Raw genomic sequence first — 22,216 nt, forward strand, 5'->3', positions numbered from 1 at the left:
TAGCATCTCTTACATCCAGGAGGGCTGTGATCAGACCCACCTATCACCTTCAGGCACGCGCTTTCTGACACCTTGTCTGACTTCACTGTCACTGTGCCAGCATCCTCAGGCTTAACCTGCTTCATTGTCAGTGTGCAGCAATTGCCAACATTCTTGATGTCATTGTAATTGTTGGTGTAAAGGAGGTTGCCATTCAGGAACCATTCAGAAGAAAGGATGAGGACAATTGGAAGAAGAGGAAAGTGTCTTGCGTCTATTCCATTCCAATTAATGTCATGTTCACAATGGTTCTTTGAACCACTCTAAAGATAAAACAAATGATTGTCTATAGGGAATGCCATTGACTACATTTCTATAAAGTAATACTGTATATTATCTACCAAATGCAAGGTCCAGCTCTTGTTCTGTGCTTATTAAATTGCTCCCAGTTGAGGCTTTTATTCAAGTAAGAGTGAGTTGAAAATATAACAAGTACTTTAGGATGTGAATGGAGACTCTTACGCTGGGGACAACAGCAGATAAAAAGCCTGGAAGTTTCTTTCAGATGAAATCAATGACAATGACAAACTGCATCAAATTTAGGTGCTACCAAACTTCAACTTGTCTAGTTCAGAAATACAATTAATTTCACCTGATTTGACTTCTTTGCTATAGCTAAGGACAAAACCTCAGCTCTGTAGATCTGAATAGTAAGCACATTACAAATATACAAGCAGATCTTTTACTGAGATGCAGCTGTCTCATTTAGTGTCCAACGACTTTGAACTGGAAATGGAGCAGACCCTCCAGACACACACACAATATTTCAAAGACCCCAGTGAAGGAAGACTGGACATTAATTAATTCTCCATCTTCATGATGTAAACCAAGCCAGGATATGTTACCTCTGACGAGCAGATTGGCTGTGGATCTGGATTTGCCAATTGAGAACTGAATGGTGCCTGTCATATCAGTGGTGGTTTTCGGTATGGTCAGCCGGTGGATGGTGCCTTCTTGCTGCATAATCAAGTTTCTGCCAGCCTGTAAGACTTCCCCACGTAGACACCACTTGGGAGGTTTCACAGAAGGAATGGATATCTCGCATTCAAATTTGGCTTCTTCAAGCTCAGTCACATCTTCATCACACAGCTCCTTTACTAGACTAATGGATTGCTCTTTAAGAAGGATGGAACAAGAGAAAGCAGAGATTTAGAAGGAATGTAAAAAACCCTTACATTATCACCCTACTTACTCACGTCAGCATTACTGCACATGAACACTACACCTATCAGCTCAAAATGCCTTAAAACATCATTAAACAAAGAATAGAAAGGAATGTTGTTATGAAGTCAGACAGTAAGACTGACAACCTGAAGAGAGCCCAGATCTTCTGATTCCCAGTCCAACATCCAAATCAAACCATGACCTTCCCATCCCGATATCAAACTCCTCACATTACAAGATGGAATAGAGCATCAGTGAAACACGGACATTCATAATTACTTTGATTAAATACAGCAACTTAGCTCGTAAAAACAAGTTTTCACCTAGTAAAGGTCTCTGTAGCTCAAATGTAATGACTCAACTTAGTAGAAATTCATCTTCTAGGATGTTCTTGCCCTTATAATTATAACAGTGGCAAAGCTGGGGACTGAACTCTTGAGCACTGTGCTAACTCAAATGTCTCCCTTTTCTTTATCACACTTAACATCATATATATACCCTAACATTGTATTTTAAAAAAACAAACAAACAAAAAAAAAAAACTGTGCTCTTTTCGAACAGCAAGAGAAAGTGAAGAAGAAGTCAAGCTATATTTTTTATCCCTCAACGTTCAAACACAAATCTGAAGTCTAAAGGTAGAAAATCAACTTCCTAGGAAAATAATCTGTTTTACTTAGCAAAAGTAAATCCCAAAAGACAAGCTGGATATTTTGTGGGCAGAAAGGCAGGTAGGTAGGAGTTTTTATTTCTGTGAAAGGTCCTGGTGGTGTTTAACTTCCTTGACATTCGAGCAAAGGATGTTAGCTGGTTTATAACATAAGGTAATTTAAGCAAAATCGTCATCAGAAGCACAATTACCTTTAACTGTAAGATGGGCACGAGATTCTGCCTTTTCTGATACAGATTTTAATTCTGCTGCATCCTTGACTTGGACACGTGTGTAAGTCAGAGAGCAGGTCTTTCCTGAAGCAGAGAACCACAGAGTCACTAAGGCTGGAAAAGACCAATAAGGTCATCTAGTCCAACTGCCAACTCATTCCTACCAAACTGTGCTCTTGAGAGCAAACCCACAACTACACTTGGCTTCCTTGAGCAAAGAGCTCTGAGGCACATGGCCAGGCTGAGCATCATCCATCTGGTTTCACAGCATCAGTACCTGTTCTCTCATGTCAATTAAACCACCCATTCCCTTACATCCACATCCCCACCAAAGCGGAATCTAAACATGGCTTCTACAAGGACTAAACAAATGCGGCCACCGTCACCTTCAAAGTACCTGATACAGAAGGATCACACTCACTGTCAGACAAAACCTCTTTGGAGAGGTGAACTGACTGCCCTGTTCACCCCCACTTTGGAAAGAACTGCATTCATTTCCTACCTGCTCCTGGCAGTGTGGGATGGTGGGATAGCATCACACTTCCCACACTAAGCTTCCCACCATGTCACTTGTTCCACCCTAACCTCAGTCCCAAAACAAAAGGGGAACTCCCTTCTGAACCCTCTTCACTTCATTTCAGATGTCCTTTCTGCTTGATCTCCAACCCACCACCCACTCAGGAGAAAGATCCCCCTCTTACACCCTACCATCTTGTTGCATTCTGATGTTGTCATCAGCCTTCCGCTTGTTGTCATCTTTGTACCACTGGCTCTGAACCTCATCGTGTGAAATCTCACAGACAAAAGATGCACTCCCATATTCATTCACTTCCACATCTTCCAGTGGTTTAACAATCTTGATATCTCCAGCTGTGAAACAGTAGAGATATATTTGTCAGGGTATTTCCAGAAATGAGTCAAGCATCTTTTCCTTACACATATTTGCATAGAAAATAAGTAGGATTTTGTTTTATTCTAAACCATCATCCATTCCTGCGTCATTTCTGTCTTCAACACAGTAAATGCATTATTGCCCTTGAACTTAAACATAGACTTACTAGCTACAATGGAGCTCCCTGCAAACAGTTTTCATGGAAACCAGAATCTCATTTATTCTAAAACCTTTCAAGCAAAATTAAGGGTAGAAAAACAATAGAATTGAATGAATCTTTAAGGTCATTTAGTTCCAATCCCACTGCTATAGGCAGGGACACCTCCCTCCAGACCAACTCTTCTCCTCAGGGTCAAGGCTTCTCTCAAATCATTCTCCTCTAAGCCTGTACCTGTGCTTGGCATTGCCCTGACCCAGGTGCAGGGCCTTGTACTTGGCCACACTCAAGTTCATGAGGCTGCCAAGGGCCCACCTCTCCAGCCTGTCCAGGTCCCTCTGGGTAGCATCCCTTCCCTCTAGCACATCAACAGCACCGCTCAGCTTGGCGTCATCTGCAAACTTGCTGAGGCTGCATTTGATTCCACTGGCCATGTTGCCTACAAAAATGTTAAAGAACACTGGTAACAACACCACCCTCCACCTGGACACTCAGCTATTGACTGCAACTCTCTGAGTGTGACCATCCAGACAGTTCCCTATCCTGCAACTGGTCCATCCATCAAAACCATTTTTCTCCACTTTGGTGACCAGGATGTCATGCAGGACGGGATCAAATGCTCTGCACAAGTCCAAGTAGATGATGTCAGTTGCTCTCCCATTATCCACTGATGCTGTTACTCCATCATGAAAGGCCACCAAGTTTGTCAGGCATGGCTTGACCTTGATGAAGCCATATTGGTTACCACCAATCACCTCATCTTTATTTTCCAAACTATGCCAAGGAGAACTAGACAGAACTCTACAATGTCGTGTCACTACAAACCTGTCTGAACCATTGGCTTCTCTGCATGCTCATCACTAGTCTCTCCTTAGCTTGTGTGCCCACAATGTATGGGGAATGTCAGCAACAAATCTTACTTAGGGGACATCTTTTCTTCAAAATCCCTTGAACATCACACAATCCCTTTTAACTCTCCAGGTCTGCACTTACTTATGTCAGAATCAGACCATATTTCTGTGCTACTGTTTCCCTTTCCTTCTGAAGGGCTTGGATACAACTTGGATTAACCTCAGGAGCAGAGTTCCTGCATAAAACAGCCAGTACTGAAACACCAACCCAACCTGGCTGCAGTCTGAGAGAGAAAATGAGAGTTCACCAAACTCATGGGACAGGACAGATGTTCATGTTCATGCTAACACTGAACCCAAGTGGCCACATGAGGACAGCATCTAGTAGGAAATCAGAAAAAAGCATCCTTTCAGACGTCCCTTTGGAAGGTGGCATCTACCAGGGCACAGCAGACCCGTGTGTTCAGTAACCAGTCTGATACATCAGAGCCCCGTGATGAGCTACAAACTGGGGTTTAACTGGTGCAACACACGGAGGGAAAATCTGTCATAAGCATAAAGAAAAAAGAGAAAGGTATCCAAAATGACTAACCAAGAAATGCCCAAACTGCCCATGAAGCATTTCTTCCTGTGGTACAAAACACCACAAGAGGATTTATTTGCTCTTTCAGTTAAATATACCATGAATCTTTAGGGTAACTGACGTCTTGTCTTCGTCTGCTTTGCACGAGTATGTTCCCTGATCTTCATATTCACACTTGTGAAAAATGAGGCTTCTCTTATTTCCCTGGGAAGTAATGCCCACTTTTTTACTTTGACGCAGCGCCTTCCATTCCTAGAAGGGAAAATACCAAGTCAGATCTCCATTAGTCCTTCCATCTCTGCACTGAGCATAGGCAGCCTTCAGATCTATGCTTAATTCACCCGCTTCCCTAGAATTAATGGAACTGTGCTTACTGGAACATATGCTGAAGCTTAAGCACAGTGCAGTGTTTTCAACATGTAGGAATGGCTATAGAACATGCATAAATTCTGGCTGACCTATGACAGCTTAAAGCACTGTGGAAAACTGTCAACAAGCCCGTTTGGACATCACCTTGAATAAATGACGTTATCCCCAAGTAAGGGAAGGAACAGCTGAGCACCGCGGAGGTACACAAAGTGCCAGAGCAAATTCTCACACTGTCAGGTGCAAAGAAAACTCAGATTTCACCCTAAAACCCAGTTCACAACAAGGCTACAAAATCCTGGCTGAGAATTTCTGTGTTAGAGTTGAAGCTCAGCAATGTACTGTACTCCAACCAACAATATTTTGTGCAGCAAGACCTCAGGAGTTCACAAGAAACACAAAACAAACTTTCATTTCAACTTGATAAATGAACTCAGGACATAATAACAAAGAGTGCTGATCTGGGCAAGCAAAAGAGCATAAAGAAAAGGGAGCAGTGCAAAAGCTATCAAGCAAAAGCTCAGACTCGCATCCCTTGGAAGTGAAATTAAAGGCTCTCATTCATTTCCAGAGAAGTCAGAAAGGAAAATACCATTACATGCCATACCTTGAACCACTTGATGTCCACGTTGGGCCTGGACAGCTCACACTCAAATGTGACCTTGTCCTTCTGAGTGACGCTAATGTCTGCCAATGGTTTGCTGATTTTCACAGGCAGTTCTGAGAAGGAGAAAGATGGATGTGGATTTAGTTGGGAATGAGGTCTCTAGGGGCATCTGGCATAAGGAATAATGAAAGGCAGTGCCTACTCTCCATGCTTACTAGAACTTGTCATTAACAACAAAAAAACCTATTGTTTTGAGCACATTATCATTACTTGTGCTAGGGACAACAATGTTACAACAATCCTCTTGATATTTCAGGGATACTCTGGTGGCAATGGCCCAGTGCATAACATTCTTTGCAGCTGGAAGGAAAGCTGGTTCTGCTGTTCAAGTAATCTGGGACAGGAGCAGATAAGCACACCTTGCACCAACCAATACCTGTCACAGTGAGCCTCCCCGATGAATTCATGCCTTCTGCTTTAAAGGAAATGAGTCCTGCATCTTCAAGGGTCACAGAAGAAAGTGTCAAGGAATGTTTCTTCCCCTGGACACCCATCGTGATATTTGGTGCAGGCTTCAGCCGCACGCCGTCCTTCTGCCAAGTCCCTTCCACATCCTCATGGGACACCTCCACCGAAAAGGTGACAGTTCCCTTCTCAGGGAATTCCAGGGGCTGCAGACCTTTCACCAGCTTCATCTGCCGCACTGAAAGACAACGGGGACAGGTTGGAGATCTCACACAAGCAGCTGAGAAATAGAATCATCAAAGGAATCAGACAAAGGTTTAGGTTGGAAGGGACGTTTGAGAAAAAAAAAGCCACCCAACCAACCTAGTCTTCACTCATCTCACCCTTCCCATCCAGCTGCTGCCTCACAAAAGGGGTAAAATAAAAACTCTCTTGGACTAGCAGAGAGATTTGCAATGAAGTAACTTAAGTAAGGATGGGAGACTGAAGGTGTTGGGGAAGACATCCAGGCTTTAGCTACAGGGCATGCACGCTGAATCACAAAACAAAGGCCAGTCAGAGAAATCAGAGCTTTGTCAGAATTAATGGGGTTGTTTCTACATGCCCACCCTATCTGCCAGTGTAAACCCTTCCAGTGAAAAAAAAGAAAGCTACATATAGGTGGGGAGAAATGTTGGTGAAATTATTTGTGATATTTTTGCTAATAATATGCTCAAAATCCTGGAGCAAGACTTCAAGTTAAGCAACTCAGTCTGTGTAAGTAGACTTACAGAAGGGAACCATAAAGCTTATGGAAGGGAACTGTCAAGCTAATCCACAGCTAAAACAGAGTAGAGACGAATTGCAGGAGCTTGTTTACTTTGCAGAAGTGTGAGCTTTAACCACTGCTGAGCTCCTAGTACAAAAGTCTGAACCAATGCAACAAACCAACCCGTCCATGCTGTACGAAAGAATGTACTGACACCACCAGAACACAAAATTCTATGGCTGAAAATACCCGCAAAAATCATCCAGCCCTTCTCCATTGCTCCAGGACATGCTCAGCTCTTTGTGCCCCAGATATTTCACTAACCTTTCCTGAAACCCACAGTGAAGGCTTCAAAGCCCCTCCAAATGACTTATCCAGTCATCCAACCATTAAAAAGCTTTTTTGTTGTATAACTTGCATCTTTATCATTGCAATTTAGGTCTATTATTTCTGCACAGAGAACAGATTGTTTGCTTCCACTTTCTAAGAGCCTTTTATGTACTCAAAGCCTGCTATCAAGCCTTTCAGTACCTGTTGATGACCTACACAGCAGCAATTGGTGGCAGGGGCTTTGTAGACAAAAATCAGATAGACCTTCAATTCTGTCCTTGTCCATTCCGTAGCAAACATGACAAAAGGATGCAGGAAATAGGACAGAAGTACAGGGCTACAGCTGAGACACCGTTAGCTTACTTGAAAGGAAAGCATCCATAGATAGATGCACTCTTGTGTTTTTATTTTTATTTTTTCTTTTAGCTCTGACTGCTTATAAAGATTATAAAGAGGGTTAGTGGTAAGACTGCCCTCTCTTTCACCTTCTTTCAAGCATTACAATGGTGTCCAAGCCCAGGGCTGTGTCTCCCTGCCCCCATGGCAAGTAGGGCTGGCAGTAGCCACTGTGATCATAGAGAAGACCTGAAACCAAGTTCAAATCACATCCAGTGTCTTTACAGACCTTGCAATCATTCCACTTGCTTTCCATATTGATCTTGGCTTGGCTCTTGTCGTCAGGACTCTCGCAGCAGTAAAAGTCCCTGTCTGCAAAGGAGATGTCCTTAACTATCAAGATATACTTTGTTCCCTCAGCTTTGATCTCTGTTTTTTCACTGGCCTTCAATACAATGCTGTTCCTCATCCACTTGACTTCTGCAGGCTTGGTCAGCTCTACCTCCAGGGTCACTGTGTCTCTCTCTCTTCAACAGTTTTAGGCTCCAGTTTCTTCTTGAATGAGACTGAGGCCTCTGATCAGTGAGAAAAAATAACAGTAAGAACACAGTGAATCCACCAAACAGTTTTTTTAGAAAGAATATAAACAGTGGTTCCAGTCCCAGTGCATTCAGGGGAACCCTATTTAAGGAAGCAAAATTCCATATCGTCACCATAATCAGAGGAAAGGCAACATGTGAAACCCACAAACCACAGCACCAGTGACAGCCTATCAATGGGGCATTACAGCCCCTTACCTCGGACTCTGAGATTGGCTGTGCTTTCTACGCCCTCAGCACTGGCAGAGATTTCAGCTGCATCTTCCAGTGTCAGATCGGTGATGGTGAGGCTGTGGTTGGTGTCCTACTGTGAGATCACGAGTTTCTTACTGGCTTCAATCTTGACGCCATTCCTGAACCAGGGGACCACAGCATCACTAGGAGAAACAGTGCACTTGAACACAGCCTCTTTGCCTTCTTCAGAAGCCACGTGGTTGAGACGCGTAACAAATTTCACCACCCTGTGAGATGATGGAGAAGAAGAAACCACTTAGCAGCACATAAAAGATGTGTCCCTAAGTGTATGAGCTCCTTTAAGTTTGAGCACCTTCAAAGAGCCAACAGAGTCCATGATTTTATTGGAAGCATCAGATTTTATGACTCGCAGTAAGTGATCACCATAACTCACACTCACATCTCCTGCCTGTAGAGGAGATCCTCCTTGCATCTACAAAGATGCAAAGAAGGAATAAAAAAATTCCCATCTCACCAGTTGTTTCCAACTTGAAGGTCATCTTCTGGCCAGCAGCCTCGCAGATGTATTCTCCAGCATCATTCTTCTCCAGCTGCTCCACAACCAGACGCCGTGTTTTGCCCACAGATTCCATTCTGAACTTTCTGGAGGAGGCAAGCAGTCTTCCATCCTTGTACCATTTTACTCCAGTTGGATCCTGTGCTACTTCACAGCTGAGGCAGGCACTTGCTGTCAGGGCAGCACTCACCTCTTTCTGCACCTGCTCCTGGTTTATAAACACAGGTTTTGGCTCTGAAGGAAGAAAAGAAAAAGTATTGACTGAGGGACTGACATGTGAGCATCTTGCAGGTCTTTATATACAGGTTGGAACAGGTTTAGGTTACCACTTGTGCCCAAACTAATAGCCTTCACCAGAGAATATCAGCTCTTCTGTTGAAACTAAGTGTCAAATCTAGGCAAGAAAGAACCTAGGAACTGAAGGAACCAAGAGGGTCCTTGAACACCAGTCCCATGGTTGCAAGTCACTATGCAAACATATTGAACCCAAAAGAACATCTGTCCTGCAGGCAACCAAAACCTGAGTTCCTTTTACTTACGACCCACTGTGAAACATCAAAACACATAAACATGTGATAGTCAAACCACTGGCTGCCTTTTCATGACCCAGAACAGTACTCCTGGCTTCCTGAACAGACTCCTCATGGCCTCTACCATTGCCACAACTGTGACTGTCAAAGGCACAAAGGAAATATGCTCACCAAAGCAGTCCTTTCTTCTTTGTGTGTGATTTGCAGATATCTATTTTACTTTGAGCTCTGGGAATAGTCAGCTCTACCAAGTCTCTTACTGTGAGTAGCAGACTCACCTATCCAGATGCAGCCTCCAACATAAAGGCATAGTAAAAAGGCAGTGTACTACTAGGAGAAGTTCCTGCTTCTCCTGCCATGAAAGGCTGCACGTACAACATGCACTCCAGCCTCACTGCACATACTTATCTTAGTCAAATGTTTCCGTGAACAAGAATTACAGTTTGGGATCTCAGGCACAGGAGAGATTTGAATAATATCTTGAATATTGCTTCCATTGTACATATATCAGTAATTATTATTCTACAGACAGACTGAAACAGGTCTTTGTGCCATACTAAAACCAAATACTTTCTACAAACCCAGGCAATCAAGTATACGGAAAAATCCTCAGCACAGACTACTGCAACTGGATCACTGTATAATAGAAACTAGATTTTACTTGACTGTTCTCTGCTGTATTTCAGACAACACCTGTCTTACCTGTGACATGAATCTTGAAGGTGAGTTTCTGGCCAGCAGCCTCGCAGCTGTACTCCCCTGCATCTTTCTTCTCCACCTGGCTCACCACCAGCCGACGCTGTTTGCCCTCTGACTCCACCTTGAACTTCTTGCTCCAGGTGATTAGTTTCCCCTCCTTGTACCACTTCACCTCCGTCTTCTTCTGGGCCACCTCGCAGCTCAGCGTGGCATTTTCTGTTGGTGCAGCCTTCACCTCCTTGTCTACCTTGTCCTTGTTTGTAAACACGTCTTCTTTCTCTGCAGGGACATCACAACAGTCACACCGTTTTGCTGTAGTCTGTGGCAGAGCTTACTCCAGTTCCCTGTTTTCACTATACTTGCCCTTCACAGGGAGCATCGTGATGCCTCATTAAGAAAGGAAAATACCTTCCCTTCTATTTTGCCTTGGGAAATGATAGGCATATCATATCATATCATATCATATCATTTCATATCATATTACATCATATCACAAAGCTAAACATTTCGCAGTCTGATAGCAGATTTGGACATGAGATTTAGAACACCTGCATGCACTGCTGAACCTCCTCCCTTCTCTTTTTTTCTTCTCATATCTCTCTACATTTCCAGTAAATCAGAAGGGAACGGCCCTCTAGAACAGGTTGCCCAAGGAGACTGTGGATGCTCCATCCCTGCAGGCATTCAAGGCCAGGCTGGATGTGGTTCTGGGCAGCCTGGGCTGCTGCTTGGCAACCCTGCACATGGGAAGAAGGGGGTTGGAACTGGATGAGCACTGTGGGCCTTTGCAACCCAGGCCATTTATCAGTCTGATTATTGGCATTTTCCACCTCATTGTGTCCTTCAAATTTTGTAACCAGATCTCTTCAAACACCTCCCCTTTTCTCACTCCTTGCATGCCCGGTGTGCGCTTGCACTGTAACCCTGCAGACACCAGCTGACTACAAGAGCTGCACAAGTTACCCTCCTTGCCTATGGTTTGTTGCAGTAATTCATTCCTGGATGGAAAAGCACATGTAGAAAAGTGTTGCTATGACACTAGATGACAAAGAAAGTCCTATAGCCAAAATGTTTTGCACCAGAGAGGCTGTCAGTTGATCCTCCAAATGCAAGACATACCAAATGAATCGTTCCTTTATCTCTGGGATTCCAAGCATTTTCTCACCTCTGACTTTCACTTGGAATGTTGCTTTGTCATCTTTTGTTTCACAGCTGTAGCTCCCTTGGTCTTTCAGGGTCACATTTTTGACCATGAGCTTGCGCTGCGTCCCCTGGGAGATGATGGTTGTCCTCTGGTCCTGCTTCACCTCTGTTTGATCTTTCTTCCATACGACAGCTTCACTTGCAGCTGACACCTCACACACCAGCTCCAGGTCTTCAGAAGGACTGATGGATATTTCTGGAGTCGTTTTGGGCTTGTTGACAAAATTAATGGATTCATCTGAAGAGAAAAAGAGAAAGTGGTTTACATCCTGACTCAGGCTTATTCAGCACAGCATGAAGATACAGTTAGAACTGATTGTAATGTCTATGCTCATTACATCTGGGGGATCGAGTTTCACCTCTGGAGGTACTCACATACAAACATCTGCTTGATTCTCCTGTGTAAGGAAAGAGTAAGTTCTATGCAGACAGTTCTTATTTCTTCTAATCAATTCAGTATTCTGCACATGTTCTTCTGAAGCTAAAATGAAGGCAGCTAAGTAACGTGTTTGCAATGCATGAACAAACCTATTCAACACCTTGTCTCTAAGCTAACAAGCAGCGTTTGATGAGCACATCAGTATTTCATGCCCTTCATTCCATCCAGACACAACCTGCCTGAGGAGCAAGCTGATGGCTGTCAGCTACAGGCAGACCTAGCTTAGTATTGCATTTCTTAGAGCAACAACTGTTGCTTTCAGTCACTGAATATACCAAGGCCAATTGCTATGCCAGGCACATTTATGGCAGCAGTGAACAAATAATGCATTAAAAATTGTAATAGACAGGAGCCATCTATTCTTTTAAAACTAGGTGACCAAAGAAGAACAGTCCCTCTAGAGTCAAGCTGTTAAGAACTAATAGCATCAATCAATAACACATAGATAGATAACTTCCCTGCCCTAAGACAGGTGCTGCCTGTGACCATTAGGTGCTCCTAATTAAGCCCTCTTGATGGCTTTTTTGTCTGAGCCATGTGACATTTTGTGATAGGAGTTACTGCTAGTGTTCCCTTCACCCTACACCAAAGTAGGAGGTATCCATTCTCAGGGAATCATGCAGGCTTCCTCTGGATTTGATGCTCAGAGACAGCCCCAGAACTTTTAAAATCTTAGCTTAGCTCTCATGCAATAATGTTCATCAAACAGTGCAACATGCCCCCTGGTAAAATCCATCAGGGCCACATCTCCACAGTTCCTGAACATCTTCAGGGATCCCACCACCTCCCTGGGCAGCCTGTGCCAGTTAATTCTGTGGGCAGACCTGCCAGTATGAAATATTATGCTAACATGACAAACAGAGAGAAGAAAAGCAAAATTCAGACTAGCTGACAAGCCTTGGCAGGAAGTTCTGCTCTCCATCAATTTAGTACCATTATTCAGTTCTCTTTGGAGCTGTCTCCATGCCTCTCTGGAGTTTGTTCTTTGAGAAGAAGCAATTAAGTAAGCTCTCCAATGCCAAAGTGCATACACTACTCTAGGGCTTTGTTGTTTCTCCATGGATCAACAAGGGAGACAAGCCAGCAGAATATGATGAAGAGCCTCATGCATACTCAGTGTAAAAGAAAAAAAGGCAACTGTTGCTGGGAAGAAGGTGCATTTGCATTTGTGTCATCTGCAGAGGGTACTGCAGAAATGGAAAGTCTTCCACTGGAGCAAACAAAGGGCTCTCATTTATTGCAATCAAGGCCCAGCGTGTGGATCTCAGAGATCAGACCTACACCCTGCAGCAAAACAGAGACCTGCGTGGGAAAGTTCAGTTTCTCTCTACATCTGTGTCAGAAAAAGCCCACCATGGAATGACAGCTAAGTGAACATCCCTGTGACTCTTCACAGGTCTCTTCTACATTTGGGATCACTGCTACAAAAGAGCTGTTTACATCATGTCTCGTGGCCACCCTGAGAGAAGAGCAGGAAGGCTGGGATGCTCTTTTTCCTATCTTTCCCTTGATTTCCTCTATATCTTATGGACGAATCACAGGACAGAACACAGAAATCAAATGGCTCTACAAAGCAGATTGGCCAGTTCAAGTCAAAACAGCCACTGAAAACACCCCAGATGCTGTCTGACAACAGCTGGACTGTCGGGGAGTCAGGTGAATGCAGTCTGCTGGCCCTGGGCAGGAAGAGGACAGCCCAGACTGTCACATACCTTTCACTGAAAGCTGATAGAGCATTTTATCCCCCTCACAGATGCACTGACAACTTCCAGCATCATCCATTGAGATGCTGTGAATTTTCAGGGTGTGCTTCTTCCCCACATTTTGCAATTCATATTTTTCACTGGCCTTGAGCTCCTTCCCATCCTTCATCCACTCCACAGTAGCGCCTGTGTCTGAAAGCTCAGCCTGCAGTTTGGCTTCCTCACGCAGCCGAGCGGAGATCTTTTCTACATCTTTGCTCTTATTGGTAAATCTCACTGCAGCACCTGTCAGGAGCAAAGGCCTCGTTATTTCAATTGATATCAGGCTAACGTGGTCAATGTTTGCTGCAACGTCTCTGAAAAAGTATCACCTTCTGTTCCTGCACTCATCATTGTGTCAGTGCTGAGCAATTCAAGATATTTCATTTGGTCTTCTTGCCGGATTTACTAAGTAAAATTCAACCAAACATCTCCTTCTACTGATTAAGAATGCTCTAAACATGCTTCTGCAGAGGTTTCCACCCAATGACAAACAGCTCCTCCCATACTGAATGTTTATTTGTTCTATTTTGTCATGCAAAGCTGATTGATAGAGATATTATTGGCATGATTGCTCACCTACTTCTAAACTATTCCAGTGCAATCAGAAAGGCTGTCTGAACCTGGAGCTGAAAGTACTGCTCTATGGTGATGCAGTGGTAAACCTGGTGACTGAATGCACTGGCCAATAGCTGTGAACTGCAGACATTCATCAGCTGGCATGAAGCAATCTGGTTCAGATACCAAGCAGCTGGGTAGATTGGCTTACCCTACACTCAGTGCTATCATGTTTAGGTCATTACCAGGACTCACGTCAGTCCATGGGATGCAATTTCAGGTATTTGGTACAGTCAGTGAATGCCTGCAGCCCCAGTTCTAATCATCAGATCACAGCAACTATGCCTTGACTGTAAGAGGAAAGGAGAAGGATCAAAGCAAATACCTCTCACTCTCATCTTGCTGCTGACATCAACATTTTTGGCAACAAATTTCACTTCTGCTCCACCATCATTCTTGGTGATGTTCTTTATGATTAGGCTGTGAGTAGTTTGGGTTCTCTTGATGATGCAGGTCTCGCTTTCCTGTAAGACTTTACCACTGAGGTACCAAGTGCCGCAACACATTGTTGTAAGGTCAATAGTAAACATGGCATCCCCTCCAGGAACAGCTTCACCAGTTGTTAGGGGGGATTTCACAGCCAGGACTGGTTCTGAGGAAGAACAACATGTATGTCTTAATGCTCTTGAGATGCAAGTCTGGTATCTCATTTAGAGATGGAAGATTAAATCATAGGGACATTTTTACTTCTCCCTTTGCATGAGTGCTGGAAGAAGCACTTCTATGCTTCAAATCTGTTACAGAAACTTCTGCCTCTGGTACACGTGAGATATCAAAAGATAATAATATTCATGTCTCTGTCACAGAAACAGAACTTGTATCACATTCGTGGTAGCTGGAGGTTGATAGGAGATAGGAGAACTAGGAATAAAGGAAAGCCTTTGGTGTGTTAATGCACTACTATCCTTAAAGTCAAAGGAAACACCTTTAGGGAACCAACACAGCTGCTCAGCACTCACTGACCCATTTCCATTGGGGTTTTTGTGCTTACCAAGGTGCACGCTCCCTGGGAATTCCAGAGACGGGCTCTGTCCATGCGCATTGACTGCAGACACTCGGAACTGATCATCAGCCTCTTCAGACAGATTGCTCACCGTGAACTCTGGGACGGGGACATGAGACTTGTGGCACCTCACCCAGGTGAAGCCAGTTAGTTTCTTGCATTCCACAATGTAGCCATCGATTGGAATGGGGCAGTGCATCTTCGGAGGGGACCATGCCAGCGTCACTGAGGTTTCTGTTTTATTTTTCACCACGGGGTCAGCTGGGGGCTGGGTGGGAGGTTTTCTGGCAGCTGAACAGAAAGAAATACAGAAATATTAGCATAAGGTCATTTGGACTGGAAAAGACCTTCACGATCAGCAGACTCAACTTGCAGCATGACCTACTGAGTCCCACCATTAACTACTGTGGTACCTGAGGACATACATGACAAGCTTATTCCTGCAGGTATTTGCATAGTGAATATATTCACCCTCTGGTTGCTTTGGAACATTTTAGAGGTTAAAATCCCATCAGACCTTTTCACTGTGTGCAGCCACTGATACAGGCAGGAGGCTGGGAATTACCTGATGGGCTCTAGTTACAGACTACTGACACAGTAAAGGATTGAGTTCATTTCATTTTGGCCATCAGAAAGATTGATGTCTGGTTTAAGTCACCCAATTATAATTTAAGACTCCAATTACAATCATATTGAGAACAGCACATTCAGGAGAACTCATCTCATCTTAATAAACCTGAATGAAATCACAGAATCATAGGATCACAGGAGGGCTTGGGTTGGAAGAAACCTTCAAGATCATCCAGTTCTAAACACCCTGCCATGGGCTGGCTGCCCACTAACCAGCTCAGGCTGCCCATCACCCATCCAACCTTGCCTTCAACACCAAGGACAGGCATCCACAGCTTCTCTGGGCAGCCTGGAATGGAAGCAATGAGCCACATGTTGAAGATACTCAAATATTCATGACTGTAAAGAGAGCCAAATACTCCATACATATTGCCTGCCATATCACCTCCTGGTCTGGACAAATCACACAGGTTTGACTCCATGTTTTACATAGTTAGCATTTTATATTTGTTCCAGTATGGAACTGTACAGCCATAGAATGGCCTGGGTTGAAAAGGATCTCAAAGATCATCCAGTTCCAACCCCCTGCTATGTGCAGGGTCGCCAGCCACCAGACCAGGCTGCCCAGAGCCACATCCAGCCTGGCCTTGAATGCCTGCAGGGATGGGGCATCCACAGCCTCCTTGGGCAACCTGTTCCAGTGCGTCACCACCCTCTGAGCGAAAAACATCTTCCTAAGATCCAACCTAAACCTCCCCTGTCTCAGTTTAAAACCATTCCCCCTTGTCCTATCACTATCCACCCTCATACACAGTCATTCCCCCTCCTGTTTATACGCTCTCTTTCATACTGTTTCATATGTTTCATACTGTTATCATTTTCATGACATTTTATTGTGCAGCACCTTGCACAATGTGGTCTTAATTATATGTGTCCATACAGATAATGTTACTAGTGCTGATAATCAGTGTTTATGTTTGTTGTTTCCTACCCTAGAGCAGGATCACATAGCACACTGCACTGTTCAGCTAGATCTTGTGTTTGGCTATTTTCAACTCTGTTTACCTATTTTTAGATTCTCATGGTGTGCTTCTACCTACACCAGTTTCTTTCTTTCTAAAGCCGATAGGCTTGCTTTTCTCAATAAATAAATAAATAAATAAATAAATAAATAAATAAATAAATAAAAATAAAAAATTCTTGAAGTCAGCTCAGCCTCAAAAACAAGCATTAACAGGTGTTACAGATGGTAGGAAAGTAAACATTTTTCCAAGGCTGTACAGGAGGACTTCTGAGGCAAAATTCAGCTCATATGTGTATTATCAAACCTGTGTTCTAGTTTTAAAAGTGCATTTTTAGAAGCCTGGTGAGTTATTATACATTTTATCCTTTGTACCATATTCCTTCTCCCCAGAGCAAAATATTACCTGAACATATAAAAGATCTGTTATTTTTTAAAAACAAAAGCATTTTGTTCTTCTGGATTACTAGTTAATCTGTTTACTTGTTTCTCTACTGAAAGAATCTGGATGTTGCTCGCCTTCATTCTTTGTGACAGCATCGATAACGGCAGGATGGTTGGACTTAGAAGATCTTGTAGGTCCTTTCCAACATAGTGATTCTATGATTCATGACTGGCATTGGCAAGACTATCTGCATGGAGCAAAAAAGAATAATCAGTTGTGTCATTGACAAAGCATAAAAAGGTGTAGGAGGCATCTCTTGTAATGCACAGAGTGATGACATGTACCAAAACTGAATTTTGATGTTCTTCTGGACCTTACACAAAGTACAGAACAAAACTGGTCTTATCTATTTTGAAAAATTACAAAACAGCAAGGTTCATGACAGAAGTTGACTGCATTGGTATTAAAATAAACATGAAGTCATTATAACTCAGTCTTAAAGTATTACTCTTTCTCCCCCCGTAATTATTTATCAAATTAAGTAGGTGCAAATATTCTTTCCTCATTCCACAATTTCTTATTAAACACACTCTCAAATTGTCTTCTGCCAGAGACATACAAACAGAACTAAGAGAGAATGGCATGTACTCTACAGAATTTGGGGGGCAAAGGAAGGAAAGATCTTTCAGCTGAGACCATATCCATCTTGTAAGGAAGTCCCTTGAATGGAAGAGTTCCATTTAAAAAAGTCCCTTCCCATCTTTCCTTTAGATCCCCATCAGGTGCTGGAAGATTCCCCCTGAGATATCTCTTCCCCAGGCTCAAGATCCCCAACTATCTAAGCCTATCCTCTTAGGGATGGTGTTCCAGCCCTCTTACCCTCTCTGCAGCCCTCCTCAGCACCTGCTCCAACACCTTAGTGTCCTTTTGTTGAGAACCCGCAAGTATCCCAGGTGGTGTCTCACAAGAGCAGAGCAGAGGGGCAGAATCACCTCCCTTGACCTGCTGGCCACACTTCTTTGATGCAAGCCAGGTATGGCATATCATTGATCTTCTGGGCTGCAAGTACACACTGATGGTCGTGTTGAGTCTTTTATCCACCAGCATTCCTAAATCCTCCTTCTCAGGGCTGATTTCAAGCCATTCACCATCCAACCTACATCTTTGGGATTGCCCCCAGCTCATGTGCAGGACTTCCTAATTGGTCTTGTTGAATCACAGAATCACAGAATTATCCAGGTTGGAAGGGACCTCAAGGATCATGTAGTTCCAGCCCCCCTGCCTAGCAGGGCCACCAAACATACACATTTACTAGATCAGATTGCCCAGGGCCCCGTCCAACCTGATCTTGAACATCTCCAAGGACGGGGCATCCACAACCTCACTGGGCAGCCTGTTCCAGGACCTAACCACTCTTCTAGTAAAGAACTTTCCCCTAACATCCAACCTAAATCTTCCCTCCTTCAACTTAAAACCATTTCCCCTAGTCCTGCTATTGTCAGCCCTTTCGAAGAGTTTACTCCCCTCCTGGGAGTAAGTTCCCTTCAGGTATTGAAAGGCTGCAATGAGGTCACCCCGCAACCTTCTCTTCTCCAGGCTGAACAAACCCAACTCCCTCAGCCTGTCCTCATAGGGGAGGTGCTCCAGCCCCCTGATCATCTTCGTGGCCCTCCTCTGGACCCTTTCCAAAATCTCCATATCTTTTTTGTACTGAGGGCTCCACACCTGAATCTCACGAGGTTGGCATGGCTCACCTTTTAAGCCTGCCTGTGTCCTACTGGATGGGATCCCTTTGCTCTTGTAAGTCAACCACACCACTCAGTTTTCCCTTCAGGGTGCTGACTAGTGTTGAACTGTTGAACATGGCTCTGTAGGCATAGGCATGTTGCAATGATTCGTGTCTCTCTAGAAATGCCAGAGTGGCAGCATACATTTTCCAAATATTTTACTAGTTTCTCAGGATTTTGTTCTAGGTGCCTGCCTATACCATCTCAAACTCCTTGCCACTCATAAATATCTAGCTACAGGGCAGATTCCTAGAAGAGATTTGTTAATAGTTGTTTAATCTTATGCAAATTCTGAAACACATTTAGTAGGCATAGAAACATTAGTGTACTGGCTTGAACACTCCTGTTCATCACTCCCACACCCTGCTACAAGATTCCTCAAGCCTGAAGATGACTGCAATACTAAATACTAACACCAGACTAGCTTCATGGTCAGTGTTATACCATGCAGAAAAATGATAACCTTAATTTATCTCTCAGAAATAATACATAATGCAGCAGGGATCATATATATAGTGAGTAAGGTATCAAATAACAGGTTTCCATGAAAGAGCTCTGACTGATCTCTGAAAATGAAAAATGTAACATTGTGACCAGTAACTATTAAACTAATACAACTCTTATAGCAATTTACTTTTAACACATTCTGACCAGATCTCAACCCCTCCAGCCCCAAAAGGACTGTCATGACTCAGCCTAGCCAGGCAGCCATTCACTTACTTCCCTGCAAGTGGCTTGAGAGAGAAAGCTGAAACTATTCACTAAGTCAGAAAAGGAGAATGGAAACTAAAATTTATATATACACATGAATATATATATATACATACATATATATATATATACACACAAACCAACTGTACAATTACTCACCATCCTCTGACCAGCACCCAGTTAACGATATAACTTTTTGCAGACCAACACCCCATTGGTGATGCAAAGTCTTACCATCCACCAAGCACTTCCCAGTGAACTCCTCCACAGATTTATAGCCTTCTGCATGCTGTCATGTAGTATCAAATAACTCCCTGCTTAATTGAGGCCAGCTGTCTTGGCTCTACCCTAACCCCTGCCCTGTACTGTAAAGGCAGCAGCTCTTCCCCTGTAAGAAGACTGGCTTGGTCCCAAGAGCTCTCCCAACACTTAGCATTAACAAAAACATCACTGTGCTATCAACAGCTGAAACCAGAACACAGAACTAACAGCACTCGTCTGAAAAGCTATACTTGGGAAGTACAAAGCAAGATAACCACTCAGAACTGACTGTAATTCTCTGGTTTCTGGACAATTTTCATTTAACCTTATCTTACAGTTTGCTGTAATTATAACGATGAAGTTCAGAGGTACAGACAAACACATAACTGGTAGCACCTCTGGAGTCAGTACAGGAAAATGTTGGACAGAATTAACTGTAAGTTTAAAGAGGTACCAAAGGCAAGAAGTCATCTAGCATGGGCACCTCAGGCAAGAATGAACTCACTAGGACAAGACCACATCCAATTTACTGATGCTACGACTACTTCAGCTTCACCTGTGGGGTGCACATGGAGAAAAGATATCAGAAATGCAAGGAAACGTTTTGTGTTTTTGTGGACACTGTTTAACTAAGTGTACCTGTATTAAATCATGTTTCTCACCATGAAAACTGAGCTTTAGAATTGCTTTCACAGTAAGACTTTGCCTTTGGTTTGGATGAAATATGTTCTCACCTATTTCTGCAACTTAGATTCCTAATATTCAGATTTTAAAAGTAAGCTATTTTACTGTAATCTTAACATCATACTCAGTATTATGGACACACTGTGGAACACACTAGTACTCCTTAGGTCATTTGTGCTGATAATGCATAATTGATAACACAAGTAGATTGAAGTGGCAGAAATTTCAAATGATTTTTCAGTGCAAAATGTTTCCTGACACTACTTCTGTTCAAAAATAATCCATGCAAGCTGGAAAAAAATTCTATGCATGTAGAATTAAATTGCCAAGAAACTTCAAGACAAAGTAAAATAACTTTTTTAAATTATGCAAGCCCATAAAAGATATAATCAGCTGATGTCTTAAGATCAGTAAAAGTTATAATTTCAGAGCTTTGGTGATCACTTAAATAGTATCTGTTTTCTCACTTTCATTTATTTATTTGTTTGTTTGTTTGTTTTGGACTGAGAAATCCCAACTGGCAAAAATCTTGCCTACAGCTGATTTAACTTAGCAAATGTCTTTGAGCATTAACTATTTTATAATAAATAACAAAGGAGTTGCAAAAAGGACAGAGAAGTGTGAACATACATCTCTTCAAGAAAGGTGTGCTTAATTTTTCTGCATGTGCTGAATTTCCTAAGAACTTTCTTCCAGTCTTTCTCTGTACTTGACAAAGAATAAAATTATCGTTTCTGACCCCCCACTGTAGGTACTTCAAAGGAGATAAAAGAATTTTGTCAAAAATGGCTGCTCCTTCTTGTGAACAAATTGCACCACCTCCTTCCACAGGTCTCACTAAATCCTTCTGGAAACACAGTCCGAAGTCTCATACAACATTGCCATCTAGTGATGAAGTACTTGACTTACACTAAAAGAATATTAGACAGTCTTTGTGAAAAGAAAACTAATCAGGTTGTCTATCTTACCCACTCGGGACTACCTTTGAGAACTCTGTAAGCAACAAAGAAGTGATGAGTGTCACTTTTCTTCCCTGCATTCTTTGTACCACCCACTGCAATGAAAATGTGTTTTGAGATTAAAAATGTGTGTTCACACTCTGGAAATCTGCATCTATGTCTGCGTTATCATGCATAGAGTAACCTTCATCAGAGCGGAGGAAGAAGCTGCAGTATACAGGTTCAGAAGAAATAACCATGACTTGTACAAGAATTTTACCAGTGAGGTAGAAAAAAGGAAGTATTATCACAAGAGATAAGGAAAAAAGAAATTCCATTGATTTTGAAATAGAAAAGTTACTAGAGGCCAAAAAATAAATGAATCATTATATCTAACTCAAAATATTTTTGCATGTATATCTTAGTGTTATTAGGCCACTGTATTGCAAAATACAAGGTTAAATTATTTTCCCCTCCAAATATATTTGAATGCAAATGAATGTTATTAAAGAAATATCAATAGCTTCCCAAACCCTCAATTAGATTTGTTACATACAAGAAACAAACTGCACAAATATGGTACCAAATTTGTAGAAGGCATTCATGCAGTACGAAATTATTTTCAGAAATAACTGAGAAAAAAAGCATAAAAAATTGCACCTTTTTATTTTCTTTTTAAATCTAATGTTGGTGTTTTTCTTTGATCCGATAAGGGGATTAGGCTCATTTCTGCCAGTGACTTCCCTGTAACCTTGGAATAACGTAAACTACTCTTGATGGACTCAGAAATAAGCAAGCTCCTGCAAATCAAAGACAAAGGTCTTCTACAGGAACGGCACACCTATTTCCTAACACTAT

At 42.7% G+C, this 22,216-nt stretch overlaps 2 protein-coding genes across 3 annotated transcripts in view; both read right to left on the reverse strand.

The window, feature by feature from the left end:
- Positions 1-9,011, reverse strand: part of LOC146753589 (obscurin-like) — an 11,139-nt gene extending 2,128 nt beyond the window's left edge. The window contains exons 1-10 of one of the 2 annotated variants that reach the window (XM_085530660.1): positions 8,726-9,011; positions 8,215-8,477; positions 7,863-7,992; positions 7,707-7,789; positions 5,975-6,241; positions 5,539-5,651; positions 4,664-4,817; positions 2,791-2,952; positions 2,062-2,166; positions 885-1,154 (exon numbers count right to left, since the gene is read on the reverse strand). In XM_085530660.1, the coding sequence (XP_085386786.1) occupies positions 885-1,154; positions 2,062-2,166; positions 2,791-2,952; positions 4,664-4,817; positions 5,539-5,651; positions 5,975-6,233 (1,063 nt within the window). In that variant the 5' untranslated portion in view covers positions 6,234-6,241; positions 7,707-7,789; positions 7,863-7,992; positions 8,215-8,477; positions 8,726-9,011. Of the gene's footprint in view, positions 1-884; positions 1,155-2,061; positions 2,167-2,790; positions 2,953-4,663; positions 4,818-5,538; positions 5,652-5,974; positions 6,242-7,706; positions 7,993-8,214; positions 8,478-8,725 lie in introns of both variants that reach the window. The other variant, XM_085530659.1, reaches the window with a different exon arrangement.
- LOC146753590 (obscurin-like protein 1) lies at positions 7,276-18,910 on the reverse strand. The gene is made up of 8 exons (XM_085529388.1): positions 18,793-18,910; positions 13,351-13,626; positions 11,162-11,437; positions 10,000-10,275; positions 9,042-9,060; positions 8,325-8,477; positions 7,707-7,944; positions 7,276-7,293 (listed from the first exon to the last, which is right to left on the reverse strand). The coding sequence occupies exons 1-8, from the start codon at positions 18,908-18,910 to the stop codon at positions 7,276-7,278; spliced, it is 1,374 nt and encodes a 457-aa protein (XP_085385514.1).
- Positions 18,911-22,216: the final 3,306 nt, after the last annotated feature.

Source organism: Coturnix japonica, chromosome Z (genome assembly GCF_054131305.1).
Source record: "Coturnix japonica strain WE chromosome Z, WE-NBRP24, whole genome shotgun sequence".
NCBI lineage: Eukaryota > Metazoa > Chordata > Aves > Galliformes > Phasianidae > Coturnix > Coturnix japonica.